Source organism: Cucurbita pepo, chromosome 3 (genome assembly GCF_057944985.1).
Source record: "Cucurbita pepo subsp. pepo isolate OVF chromosome 3, ASM5794498v1, whole genome shotgun sequence".
NCBI lineage: Eukaryota > Viridiplantae > Streptophyta > Magnoliopsida > Cucurbitales > Cucurbitaceae > Cucurbita > Cucurbita pepo.
In genome coordinates this window covers 5,680,931-5,693,298 of record NC_141800.1, presented here as the reverse complement: position 1 = coordinate 5,693,298, position 12,368 = coordinate 5,680,931, and the positions used below count along the sequence as shown (strand labels likewise).

General features: G+C 35.7%; 1 protein-coding gene and 1 pseudogene across 1 annotated transcript; both read right to left on the bottom strand.

The window, feature by feature from the left end:
• Positions 1 to 286: 286 nt before the first annotated feature.
• Positions 287 to 5,355, bottom strand: LOC111791400 (metal transporter Nramp1). Its single transcript, XM_023672721.2, has 14 exons — positions 5,192 to 5,355; positions 4,651 to 4,772; positions 4,400 to 4,478; positions 4,273 to 4,313; positions 3,902 to 3,980; positions 3,705 to 3,809; positions 3,133 to 3,242; positions 2,834 to 3,015; positions 2,691 to 2,760; positions 2,399 to 2,572; positions 2,179 to 2,283; positions 1,960 to 2,091; positions 1,777 to 1,872; positions 287 to 913 (listed from the first exon to the last, which is right to left on the bottom strand). The coding sequence occupies exons 2-14, from the start codon at positions 4,768 to 4,770 to the stop codon at positions 566 to 568; spliced, it is 1,641 nt and encodes a 546-aa protein (XP_023528489.2). The 5' UTR covers positions 4,771 to 4,772; positions 5,192 to 5,355; the 3' UTR covers positions 287 to 565.
• A 4,844-nt stretch (positions 5,356 to 10,199) lies between these two features.
• LOC111791839 (CBL-interacting serine/threonine-protein kinase 25 pseudogene) lies at positions 10,200 to 12,074 on the bottom strand (annotated as a pseudogene).
• Positions 12,075 to 12,368: the final 294 nt, after the last annotated feature.

The window sequence follows — 12,368 nt, the reverse complement described above, 5'->3', positions numbered from 1 at the left end:
TAATAATTTAATAAGTTAGCATCAAGTAAAATGCATGGTTTGGATTCACGTAGCTCGTAAAGGTATCATACGTTGTCAATTATTGCATGATAAAAAGTAATCAAGATTAAATCACTATAAAAACTAAATTATTACACACTAACGATTTCGTTAATTCATGAACAAAAATCGAACATTTTTTTACCTACGAACTAATTTGACACAACGAGATAATGTTAGATTAAAAGTTAACACCCAAATATAATAGTGATAAAGTGTCATTTGTAAGAGAGAGGACCAAAAAAGAGGAGCAAAAAGGTAAGAAATTTATTATTTCTGAGCTAATTAAAACCCTAAAAATCTGAAATGAACACTGCAAAACTGTAAGCAGTTAGGTTTTAGGTAGGTAGGCAGAAGGCAGGTGATGATGATATATAGGTAGAATTGGGTTATAAGCAGATTGAACTATAAACCCATTTGGCTGTGCTTCTGAGTTTCATGTGTGTGTTGTTTTTCCAAACAAATGAAACCAAAACCCAAGGGATCTGCCTTTGTTGTATGCCTCAAGTTTTTAGCCATAATTTTGTCAGTTTACATCATCACTTATAGTTCTAACTCTTTGAGGCAACTGCATGCTTGTTAAATCTTCATTTGGGAGACCATATCCTGACCTCTTACTCGGTGTGTTGCTCAGTTGTTGGCTTTCTTCTGTTGTTAGTGCTAACAGATGGGTGCTCTCCTTGGTCTTTCTGAAAACCAGATAAGTTATTCCTGCTAAATATATTGCCATCCCTGAAAATCCAAGTATCCCTATGAAGACGACTGCTACGAGTTGGAGGTCGTTATGAAGGAGAACGTGGATGAAGCGGGTCATGAGGTAGTATATGTTTATAGCCATGATCAGGCACCCAATAATCCATGTCAATACCGTAATCTGCATTTCGAATGAAAATTAATCAAGTGATCAGAAAGAAAACTATGATGATCAGCTTCATCCTTTGAGATAAAAACTAAAAGGAGAATGTATTTCAAGCAGAATAATCTAGCCTTTCCTTCGTAATAGGATTAGTATGATATAACATGTCATGATCCTTTTTCTAACATTAAAATAACCATTTACATTTTGTATAATAATCTAGGTAAAATTTCAAAAGGCATCAAATTCAACTCTATAATGAGCACCATTCAAGATAAGAACCGAAATAAAGAACGGTGTTGGTGTTATTTTCTTCCTGATGTTTGTGGACGATAGGAATTTGTAACAATCCACACCCACCGCATATATTGTCATCTTTGGGTTTTCCCTTTTGGGGTTCACCTCAAGGTTTCACCTCAAGGTTTTTAAAACCTTGCAGGGAGAGATTTCTACACCCTTTAAAGAAAGTTTCGTTTCCCTTTCTGACCAATGTGGGATCTCACAGAATTAATTTGATACAGTTTTTAGTTTTTTATTTTTTTATAAGATAAAAGCTTATAAACACTACTTTTGCGTATGGGGTTCTTTGTCTTGTTTTCTACTTTTTAGAGATGTTTTCAAAATTCAAGTTAAGTTTAGAACCGAACCTATTTTAGTTTTTGGAATATGGCTAACAACTCAAATATTTTCTTAAGAAAAATGAAAGTCATTTGAAGGAAATGATGAGAAACAAGCACAATTTTAAAAAACGAACTCGTTATCAAACAGGCCTTCGTTATAAGGATTTGAAAGATGTTTTAACTCGACCTTTGTCTGGAATCATCTAAGAAAAGAAAAATGAAGTGTTATAGAGTTAGCTACATGGGTCAATTGGAAATTACCGCAGTGGAGTTGACATGTGTTCCCATCTTGGTCCTGCTGCTTGTGAACTTCAGAAGAGGAATGAGAGCAAAAGGAAGTTCAAATGACAAAATCATCTGCAGAAAACAGATGATTGCAGGGAGTCAAATGGTTTGGCCTTCAACCTTAAGCTATATTACATTCGTAGGAAGTATATCGCTTACCGACGCAATAATGATGAGCTTCCCAGCCCCAGAAGACCCACCAATGATTGCAACAATCAAACTAGGAACAATTGCTAAGCATCGGGTTAAAAAGTTTCGGACCCATGGCATCAATTTCAAATCGAGAAACCCCTACAATACATAATGGATGAGAGCCATAACTCAGAGAATGAAAGGAAGAAGAGCTTTAACATGGCAAAAGGAGCAGCAGTATAATACCTGCATAACATACTGTCCTGCATAGGTCCCTGTTATGGTAGAACTCTGTCCAGATGCCAATAAAGCAATGGCAAAAAGTTTTGAACTCCATTTACCCAATACATTCTGCAAAAAGTACACAAAACCTCTGTAAAAAAAATGGCACAACATTGATGAGGGAGGAACCAAATCCCATGAGGTAAATATGGATATGGTAAAAAGTTGCTAAGATCACTCGTACTCTCAATAAAAATGAAGCTTTATTCAAGTCCAAATCATTGCAGCTCATCTGGTCCTCCATATTTAGATCTGGTGAATTGCAAACTGCACCACTAACTGAAATGACTGATACATTAATCAGGAAAGCCACCATGAGAGCAAATCCACTCTCGATCATATAAAATCTGCAAGCTTCCTGTGATGAAAATGTGTACTGTTAGTACTATAGAACGTGGAATTGCAACTTAAATCATAAAGCAGCAACCAAAGCTTTGAAGTATGCTTCTGTGAAGCAATGAGGTAAGAAACATCACCTTGATGCCAGAAACGGATCGGGGTATTTTCCTAGAGAGCACGAGTGCCGAATGAAGAAACAGATTGTGTCTGCAGCAGGTAGTTCGACTTAGAATATTGAAACAAAGGCTATGAATGTTATTAAGGGATATAAACGACGTACGGCATAACCATAGCACCAAGAAGTGAAATGGCAAGACCAGTAGCACCACTTCCTTTTAATTGAGGGACAAATAATCCATAAAAAACTTCTCCAACATCAGGCTTTGCATAGCCCAGCTCCAGGAAGAAGCAAATCGCAATGGTCAATACAAGAAAGGCAATCAAGAATTCAAGCTTTCTAATCTGCATGGTTGATAGAAAAGCAGTCATGGTGAGCATTTAAAGTAGCTAAAGCTCATCTCTAAAACTGTATTGCTGCAACATAAGCAAAATGCAGGAAAAAAGTAAATCTGGAAATACCCCATATTGCTGCAGTGCAAGAAGGAAGAGTGTGCTAAGCCCTGTTAGAAGAACACCACACCATACAGGAATGCTGAAGAGCATATTCAATGCAAAAGCGGTTCCTATAACTGGAAGCATAAAGGATGAGACATAAGAATAACTTCAACAACAAACAAGAATTCTAATAATGGAATATCTTAAATTTTAAAATTTAGGGACTAAAGTTGTAAGTTTGAAAGTTCGAGACCAAATAGATACAAATGGACTAAAATTATAATTTAACCCAACTCAAGATATGCTTTTCAGTGTACAAGCCAAACATCACAGTTGGTCAATGGACGTGTAATCAGCGTTTAACAGCATATGCTGAGTAGTTATGATATTCCCCTTCTCCTCCACCTACTGATGCTAACAATACTAGCTTTAACGACGCATTCGTATCGGCAACTAATATAAATCTCCACTCATAAGCTACATGAGTACAAATGAAAAAGCCTAACCATGCAACAGTTGTTCTCATTTGTTCTATGACCAAGACTATTTTTCACTCAACTATTTGATTACTAACGAATATGATTTCTTTACTTTACCTTCAGGAATATCACATGCAACAATTGCAATCTCAGCAAGAACCCATAGGATGAAATTTTGCACCTTGGGGTACTCTGCTTTACAGTGCTCTGCTAAATGTTTCCCTACATGTGCCAAAAAAACAAGAACGAAAAGATGTCTAAAAACGCTAGAAACTATTTCGACAAGAAGAAAAAGTTAAGCAGAAGTCATTTACCTGTGACAACCCCTAGATTTGCTGCTAAGGATTGAATAATGAGGGCAGCACAGGAAGCCACTAATATGATCCAAAGCAACTATACCAAGAGAAACGATGTTAGGTGTCAAGGTCCACAAGGAATATAACGAGCAAGTGCAATTCGAATGACACGGTAGAACTTTCTGTTAAATTGGACCCAATTCAGAATGCTCAGTACATTACATAACTGAAAACATGGACAAAAACTCTATGTTTCTATAAAAACTCTATCTTCATAGCAGCATGCTTAGTTTATTAAACGAATCCATCCATAGATTGAAATATGGATGTGTTTTTAGTTGTTAAAAGTAAGGGAACTGTATCGAAACAAGAAACGAGCACTTACGTACCCCATACTTGTACTGAGCTCCAGATTGAAGGTCAGTTTCAACTGAGAATAACCATATAAAATCTTCAGAATCGGTTCATAATGGAATAAAAGAAAAAACCACAAATGAGAGGAACTTCAAATCTTACAATTCCCAGGATCAATATATGCAATGGATACAAGAAATCCCGGGCCCATATATGCAAAAAGGTTCTTCCAGCTTTTCTTCTGCACATAACACGCAACAGTAGCTCTCAATCAATAAAATTCCTTCAGAACTTTTGTCTATGCCCATTACTTCATAGCTTACAAGTTGTTAAACTCTAGCAATGTCTCAATCAAGGTACAATTAAATGACTAATTATCCAACATCATCAGAACAACAAAGATTAAGGCTCACATCAGGAACAACAATCTGATCAGTTTCCGAATTCTCGATCAATGGTGCGTGTGAAAAACTCTCATTTCCAGCCCTCGCAATGAACTGTGGCTGCCCAGAACTAGACCCTCCAGCCGCCATTTCTTGAAACGAAATGAAATCTGAAGTTAGCTAAAACGAATGCTCGGAGTAAACAAAGAAACAAACAAAGAAACAAACAAACACATCCACTCGCTATCTCCATCCCAGAAATCAAATTAAACCAGAAATTGAAGGAAAATAGAGTAAGAGTGAGCTCAGATTACGAATATCCAGAACAAAAAACTGATCCCCTGTTTGGTTATTCCATAGCTGAATAGGTCAAAAACTCGAAATATGATCAGGTGGAGAAAATCTAGTCGAAGAACTGGGATTGAACGCATTTTGGGTAAACAAACAAAGAAAGGGGAAAGGGGGCGCAACAGATCTCAGTTGGCTAAATATTTTTTGAGATTTTTTCGAAGAAGCAAAACAGAGAATTGGGGGAAGTGATCCGAAAAGAAAATAAAATTGAAGAAGAAACCTTAATCGAGAATATGATATGGCGTGGATGATGGTGTGTTCGATAAGGTAGTGGCCAGAGCTCCCGCTTTGCTCACTCTCTCAGAGCTCTCTCCCCCTTAAATAGCCTCCCTACCTTCATGTCTCTCTCCTCCCTTTCAGCTCTCTTCTCAGCAGCTTCTCTCCCCCTCAAAATTTACTCTACTTTTAGATAAGTATGCATTAAATTCATTTTTTAATTTATGTGCGTTTAATTTTTTTTTTTTTTTTTTTTTTTGTCACTATCATTAATCGAGACATAAATTAATTAATTAAAAAAATACATGAATGACGCGTGAGAAGTGTTACAGCCATACTTGTCCAAGGTATGTTGTTTATGGCGGCTGCATGTCGGATGTCCCAATCATGTTTGTCCGAGTTGTCCATAGCCGCATGTTCATTTCAAACCCCTTCTACATGTTTCTATCTTAGATAGGTTTTTACTATTTCATTTTGTGTCAATATTGGCAAGTGACCTTACTATTGGCATAGTTATATTTGATGTTCTACATATGTCATATATTTGATATGTGTGAATTGTTTATGAATCGATATAACTATGATATGATAAGTATATGTTATGATATGTGAATGGTATGATAACTCTTACGGTATGATGTATTCAATGATATGTTTGAAATAGGATACGAGAAGGTTGCGATAAACGTAATGTAACGATATAACTAAGATATGTTCATGAAACGATATGGTTAGGTTATGTATAGAAAACGATATGGTTATGTTATGTATAGAACACGATATGATTATGATAGATTGACAAAACGATATGTTTAAGATACGTTTTGGTAACGGTATGACGAGGATACGTTCATGAAACGATATGGTTAGGATACGTTTAGGAAATAATATGACTAAAGTATGCTCATGAAATGAATGCCTTGTGGGTGCAGATAGGGGCGGTCTCCAACTACCATCTAATCATGATCTTTTTCGAATGAGAGTGGGGTCCACATAGGTAAATGAGAACTTGATAGTTGAGAGTTTGCCTCAGGTCTAGAATGATGATGATGATGATGAAAGAGACTAGTAGAACAATGATTTGAGATATCTTAAAGAACCCAAGATGAACTTCAAGGACTGGGGGTGCAAATAGGACCAAAAAACCAAAAGCTAATAACATCCGCTCTTTTAACCTAAGTTGAGTTTAAGTAGAACAAATAAACCTAGAAAGTATCCGCTCTTTTAACCTAAGTTGAGTTTAAGTAGAACAAATAAACCTAGAAAGTAGTCAAGGAAGAACCTAAACTTGGGAATGAATTCCCAATGAAAAACTAACTAAGAATTACTAGCAAACTGCTTGTTAAGTATGTTTTATATATTCATTCCTGTTACTTCAACTTTCTTTTCCGATGAGGTATGATGGAGCAATCGAGGCAAAGGCGCACATGAATTGTAGGGCTATAAAGGTCGAACGAGATTGATGTCTTGTATTTCTCATATTTTTTATGAACTCATTTGTTATGTATATTAAAAGCATTCGTCGTTAAAAGTGCATATCATTGCAAGTTGTCATTTGATGTGATTTGAGTGATTTGACTATTATTTTACTCGAATTTTTTTTAAAATGTACACACATTTTCAAAATTTAAATTTATATATATTTTTAAATATTTCAAGTGAGTAAGTAACAAAATAGGAGGGAGATGAAAACAACCCAATATGTGACTTTATACCAAAAGAAAGTGAAAAAAGAAAGAAGCAAATGGTGGGATTCCACAACGATGGTGTGAACCCTTTTTATGAACCCTTGGTCTAAAATTCATCCTCTTTTCCCTTCCCCAACCATTTTGTGAACCCTTTTTATGTGTCCTTTTTGAAGGAGATTCCGTCGCCCAATTGGAGGTAAGCATCAAACCCACGGGCCCACAAACCTACGGCTGAGATCATCTGTTATATGGGAAACGAAAACACCTGATTCTCACGCCCTTTATCCTATTAAATTTCACTGAAAAAGCATAATTCCTAACGTGTGGCGGCCGTATGCATCACGCACTCCACTATCCTCCCACGTGTCGCCACGTCACCAAAAGCTACCCCAACTGGGTGCCACTTCTTCGCAAGTACAATTCAGAGCAGTGAGAAAGTAAGTCAAAGTTCGGATGTTGACGTTGAAAGACTGTTGGAAACTGGGGCAAAAATAATTGTTATACTTTCTGCGGGGCCCACCGAGATCTTTTTTTTTTCTTTTTAATTTTTTGATTCGGTGATTCGCAAATGGAGGGCTGATGATCAATCATTCACTATGTCTGGAAGATGGGGAAAACAAATTGAATACTCTTATCATTATTCTTTGCTTTTCTTTACTTTGAATGATTGATCCAAATTTATTCACCCAATTTTATTATATACAAATTTCTTAATTTTTATTTACATCAAATCAAATTCCACAATTTTATTGGTATTAGTAGATTATATTAAATTGGGTTAATTCACATATATACCCCCTCATGTCATGCATTTATTCATCATCTCATTTGATGCTCATGCTTTTTATCACCATCCATCATATATTTTAAATTATTAATCTCAATAATAATAATATCCTAATAATTCAACTTTCATAATTCTTTTCAGCTTTCAAATATGTCCATCAAGATTGGAGAGCTTCCAGGATCTTCTTATCTTCTTTCTCGTTCCATTAATTTATTTTAAATTAAATTCTGTTTTTTTTTTTTTTTTTTTTTTTTTTTTTTTTTTGATTGAATTGGTGTCACACAGAAACATTTTAGATAATTTTTAATTTTTAACTCAACCCATTTGTTCCTTTTTTAAAAAAAAATTAATTATCCATAATATGTATTATATTAATAACTAAAATCTAACCAAATTCAAATATAAAAATATAGGTTATAAATGTGATTTATTTTTAATTTTCTTAATAATTTGAAAATTAAGATAGGGTAAGGTTAGTCTGTACTTTATTTTTTGAGTTAGTTGAAGCAATTGGACCGAATTTTCAGTTTTTATAAAACTCAATCCAATTCAAATCGAAAAAAATCTAACTCAACCTTAACGTCTATCATTTGGATTAGTTAGTTCGAGTTGGTCATGAACCGTCCTGATTATAATTGTATGGTATGGTGATGTATTGTAATGAAATTTAAGCATCCACTGGGTTAAGCCCAATATTATGGAGGGCCCATCCAACGAAAAAGATCTGACGATTATTCCATTATATGTATGGGCCAGGCCCAGGTCAAAGCTGCTCTTTAGATGGTTCACACAATTTGAGATATTTTGACCTTCCAACGGTACTCGAATTATGACTAAAATCACACGTGTCTTCGTTTAACTGGTCGTCTGCCAGAAAAAAAAAAGACCACAAATACATCAAAATTTATTTTTTTAATAAAGGTTATAAATTATTTTAGTTTTCCTACTTAGTCCATAAAATTTTAAATCTTCAAATTTAATTTATATGCTCTCAATAAATTTTCAATTTAATCTTTATTGCTAATTTATTATTGATTTTTATAATAAAAAAATTAGTCTCTCTCGATTTTTAAAATATATGGGCATCAAATTCTAGAAACTCAAAATTAAATTTAGTCCCTAAATTTTGATATAAATCTATTTAGAGAAATAAAATTTAAAAAAATTAAAAATTCAAAGTCTTAATAGACATTTTTAAGACGATAGAGATTTAGTAGACATTTGTAAAAGCTTATAGATGATTAAGAAACAAATGTTTGAAGTACTTCAATTAAAATTTGGAATCAAGGATAACAATCAACTCTAGCCCCACTTTTAATTTCTTTTTAATATTTTTATATACCTATTTTTCTATTAAAATAAGGTCGTCACTACATGCATGACATGACTGTTACATGTGAAAACATTCATTTAAACATCTTATAAACGATGTCATAGATTTAAACGTTCATATGAAATTTTTTAAAACAATATACTAAAAAATAAATAACATGAATTTTAAATAAAAGTCAAACAATGCACTGATTTAATCTAAGAACTATAAACAACATGAATGCATCTATCTTAGTTTCAGTTTCATGGTCATCATTGTGACATCGTCATCTTGTGAAGAGAGACCTTAACTATGCCTAAAGATGAAGAGTTGCATGTGACTTGTGTATTTTGAGAAATATTCAGTAAGTAACTCTACTATTAGGGTCTAGAAATGCAACACAACCAATCACGTTGGGATATATCATTTCATAAAACATCATGACATGACATTGATCTACACTTACATTTTTTGCAGAATTTGATATGTAGTAATTCTCTACACACGACTCACGTGCGTGTACATGGACCCTCAAGCAAGTTCGTATATGCATTCCATGGACCTGACCTTTGACTAGCAATACACTCACTTTGTCGGTATACCAAGATAGGAAGAGAGCACACATAACATTATGGTGTACATAATACCGTAACTTGACATCGTAGTGTATGTGCATACTAACTACAACGGAAAACTATCTCGATAGACGTGAACATACAATATGCATGAGGTCCTCCTAATTTAATATCATGACATGTATCTATGATGCAAGTTATACCGTCGTTCATTTCATACATTTCGTGTCATCTCGTAGTGTAGTGCATGGTATAACACTTTCTATAACATAGCACAATTCCATATGACATAAGGTATCAACATCACATTTCATAACATAATATATCTTATATTACAACCTCTATAACATAACATATCTAGTTCTATAACATAACATGCTCACATCATAACAACAACATAATAAACACACATTAAATAATCACAAGACACAGTATGTGCAAGGGCCGTAGGACACATATCATTCATACTTCAAACAACTCATTCAATTCAGCCAAAAAGTAAAGTCATGTGACTTAAGTCGAAATTACTAATTATTCTTAGTACTAGCTTAAATCTGCTACTCAAAGTCCAATTCAACTTTAAATCCATTTAAACTCGTAAAAATCAGGATCAATATCATGTTAGGAGGTACATAAAGACAAACTAGAAGTGGTAAAGCCGAGTAGTTTAGCAGCAAATCCTATAAAAGTATTTACAAAGTTAACCAATTCCAACACATGTAGCTATCACCTCCCACTGTCTTCTAATCTAAACCAAAACCATACATTATTTCCTCCTCCCAAACACATCAAAAAGACAGAGTTCTGTACATCATCCACAAAAATGCTTTCTTTTTCTTCTTCAATCATCACAATCCACCATTATAGGCACTCATTCTCTCCTTGCCAGCTCCAAACTATGTCCTTCAATGCAGGCCTCACATCCTTCTCACAAAACTTATTGTACTCCAATGTGTCCCCCGCCGACTTCGAGAACTCGACCACCGCCAGCTCCGGCGCTACCTCGTAAACCTCCATCGTCACCGCCAGCTTCCCTTTCCTCCCCTCCTCCTTGGCCTGCAGTCTCACCTTGAACTCCCTCTGGTTAGTAGCCTTGAAGTTCAGCTTCTGCGCTAGAGACTGAAGCTTGGCTATAATGGCTGAAGCAGAGCATTTTGAAGTGAAAATTGAGGCTTGTTTCTTCTTGCTTTCAAACAAACTAGTCAAGTCAAAACCAGAGGACATTGTGGAGATGAACTCGAAGGCATTGTAGAAAGGAGGAGAAGATGACAACAACTTGGGATTCGCCAATTCAGAGATTTCACTGTTGAATTCATCTTTGTCATTGAATGAAAGTGGCTTTGTGAAGCCCTTTTGAAACCAAGAACTCTGCATTATCTCATCCATTGAAGCTCTCTTCTCAGGATCAACAACCAGAAGCTTGGACACCATTTCCTTAGCTTCTGAAGAAAACCAAGGAGGAAACTCAAACTCCGCCTTGAAAATCTTCCTATACAACTTCATCACATTATCAGCTTTAAATGGCAGAGACCCAGCAAGCAACACAAACAAAATCACTCCACAAGACCAAAGATCCGACTTAGCGCCCTCGTATCCCCTCTTTCTGAGCACCTCAGGAGCTACATACGCCGGTGTTCCACACCGTGTGTGAAGCAATCCGTCGATCCGGAGCTGCTCCGGCAGGGCGGAGAGACCAAAATCAGATACCTTCAAATTCCCATTCTCGTCGAGAAGGAGATTTTCAGGCTTCAAATCACGGTGAGAGACACCACGGCTGTGGCAAAAGTCCACGGCGGAGAGAAGCTGTTGAAAGTACTTTCTTCCTCCATCTTCAGTCAATTTTCCTTGTTGAGACAATTTAACAAACAGTTCGCCTCCATTAACGTATTCCATCACAAAATACACCTTGGATTTCGTGGCCATGACTTCTTTCAATTCCACTATATGGGGATGACGAACCAACCCCATGACAGAAATTTCTCGCCGGACTTGGTCAAGAAGTCCCTGTTTCTTTACCCTGTCCTTGAGGATGACTTTAATGGCGACAGTGTCGTGGGTCATCAAGTTTCTTCCATGGTAGACCTTCGCAAAGGTTCCTTTCCCCAATAGCCGACCCATTTCGTATTTTCCAAACAGAACATGCCTCGCGGGCGCCGCCTTACCCGCCATCTCAAATTTCTGTTGAACAAAGATTGGAATTAGAGGTTTGAATTGGAGGGGAAAAGAGGGGAAATAGAGAAGACCCAGAAGAGTAAACTTAGGATTTTGGAGGAAAACAGAAAGGGGGAGTGATTTGGGGTGTGAAAACAGAGCATTTTGGGCGGGAAATGAAGAGAAAAAGGGTGTGTTAGTGAGGTGTGGGCGAGAAGTGGGGAGAGATGGGATAATGAAAAGGATGATTATAAAGAAAGAGGAGAAGAATTGTTGAAAGAGTGGATGGAGTATTGAAGAACACGGTTTAAGTTGGTTTGTTTGTTTGTTTTGGGGGACTCTTAAGCAGTGGGCTATCACACAAATCACAATCGCCATATACAAATATCTACATTTTTGCTATTTCAATAATTGAGTATATCTTCTCCAATTCATGTTTCACACGTGGGCCCAAAAATATGTTCTCAATAATTCAGGTTTAGATTAGAGGGAGTATAAAATTTAAATGTATTTTTATTAATTTAATCTAAATAAACGACGGACCTCAACAATACAAATGCAAAGGACAAAGTAGCCCTATATTAATATGGTACGAATAACTATTTCATATATATTATTGAAATTATTACTATGCACTTTATGCTTACAATAAGGAGTAATATGCTATA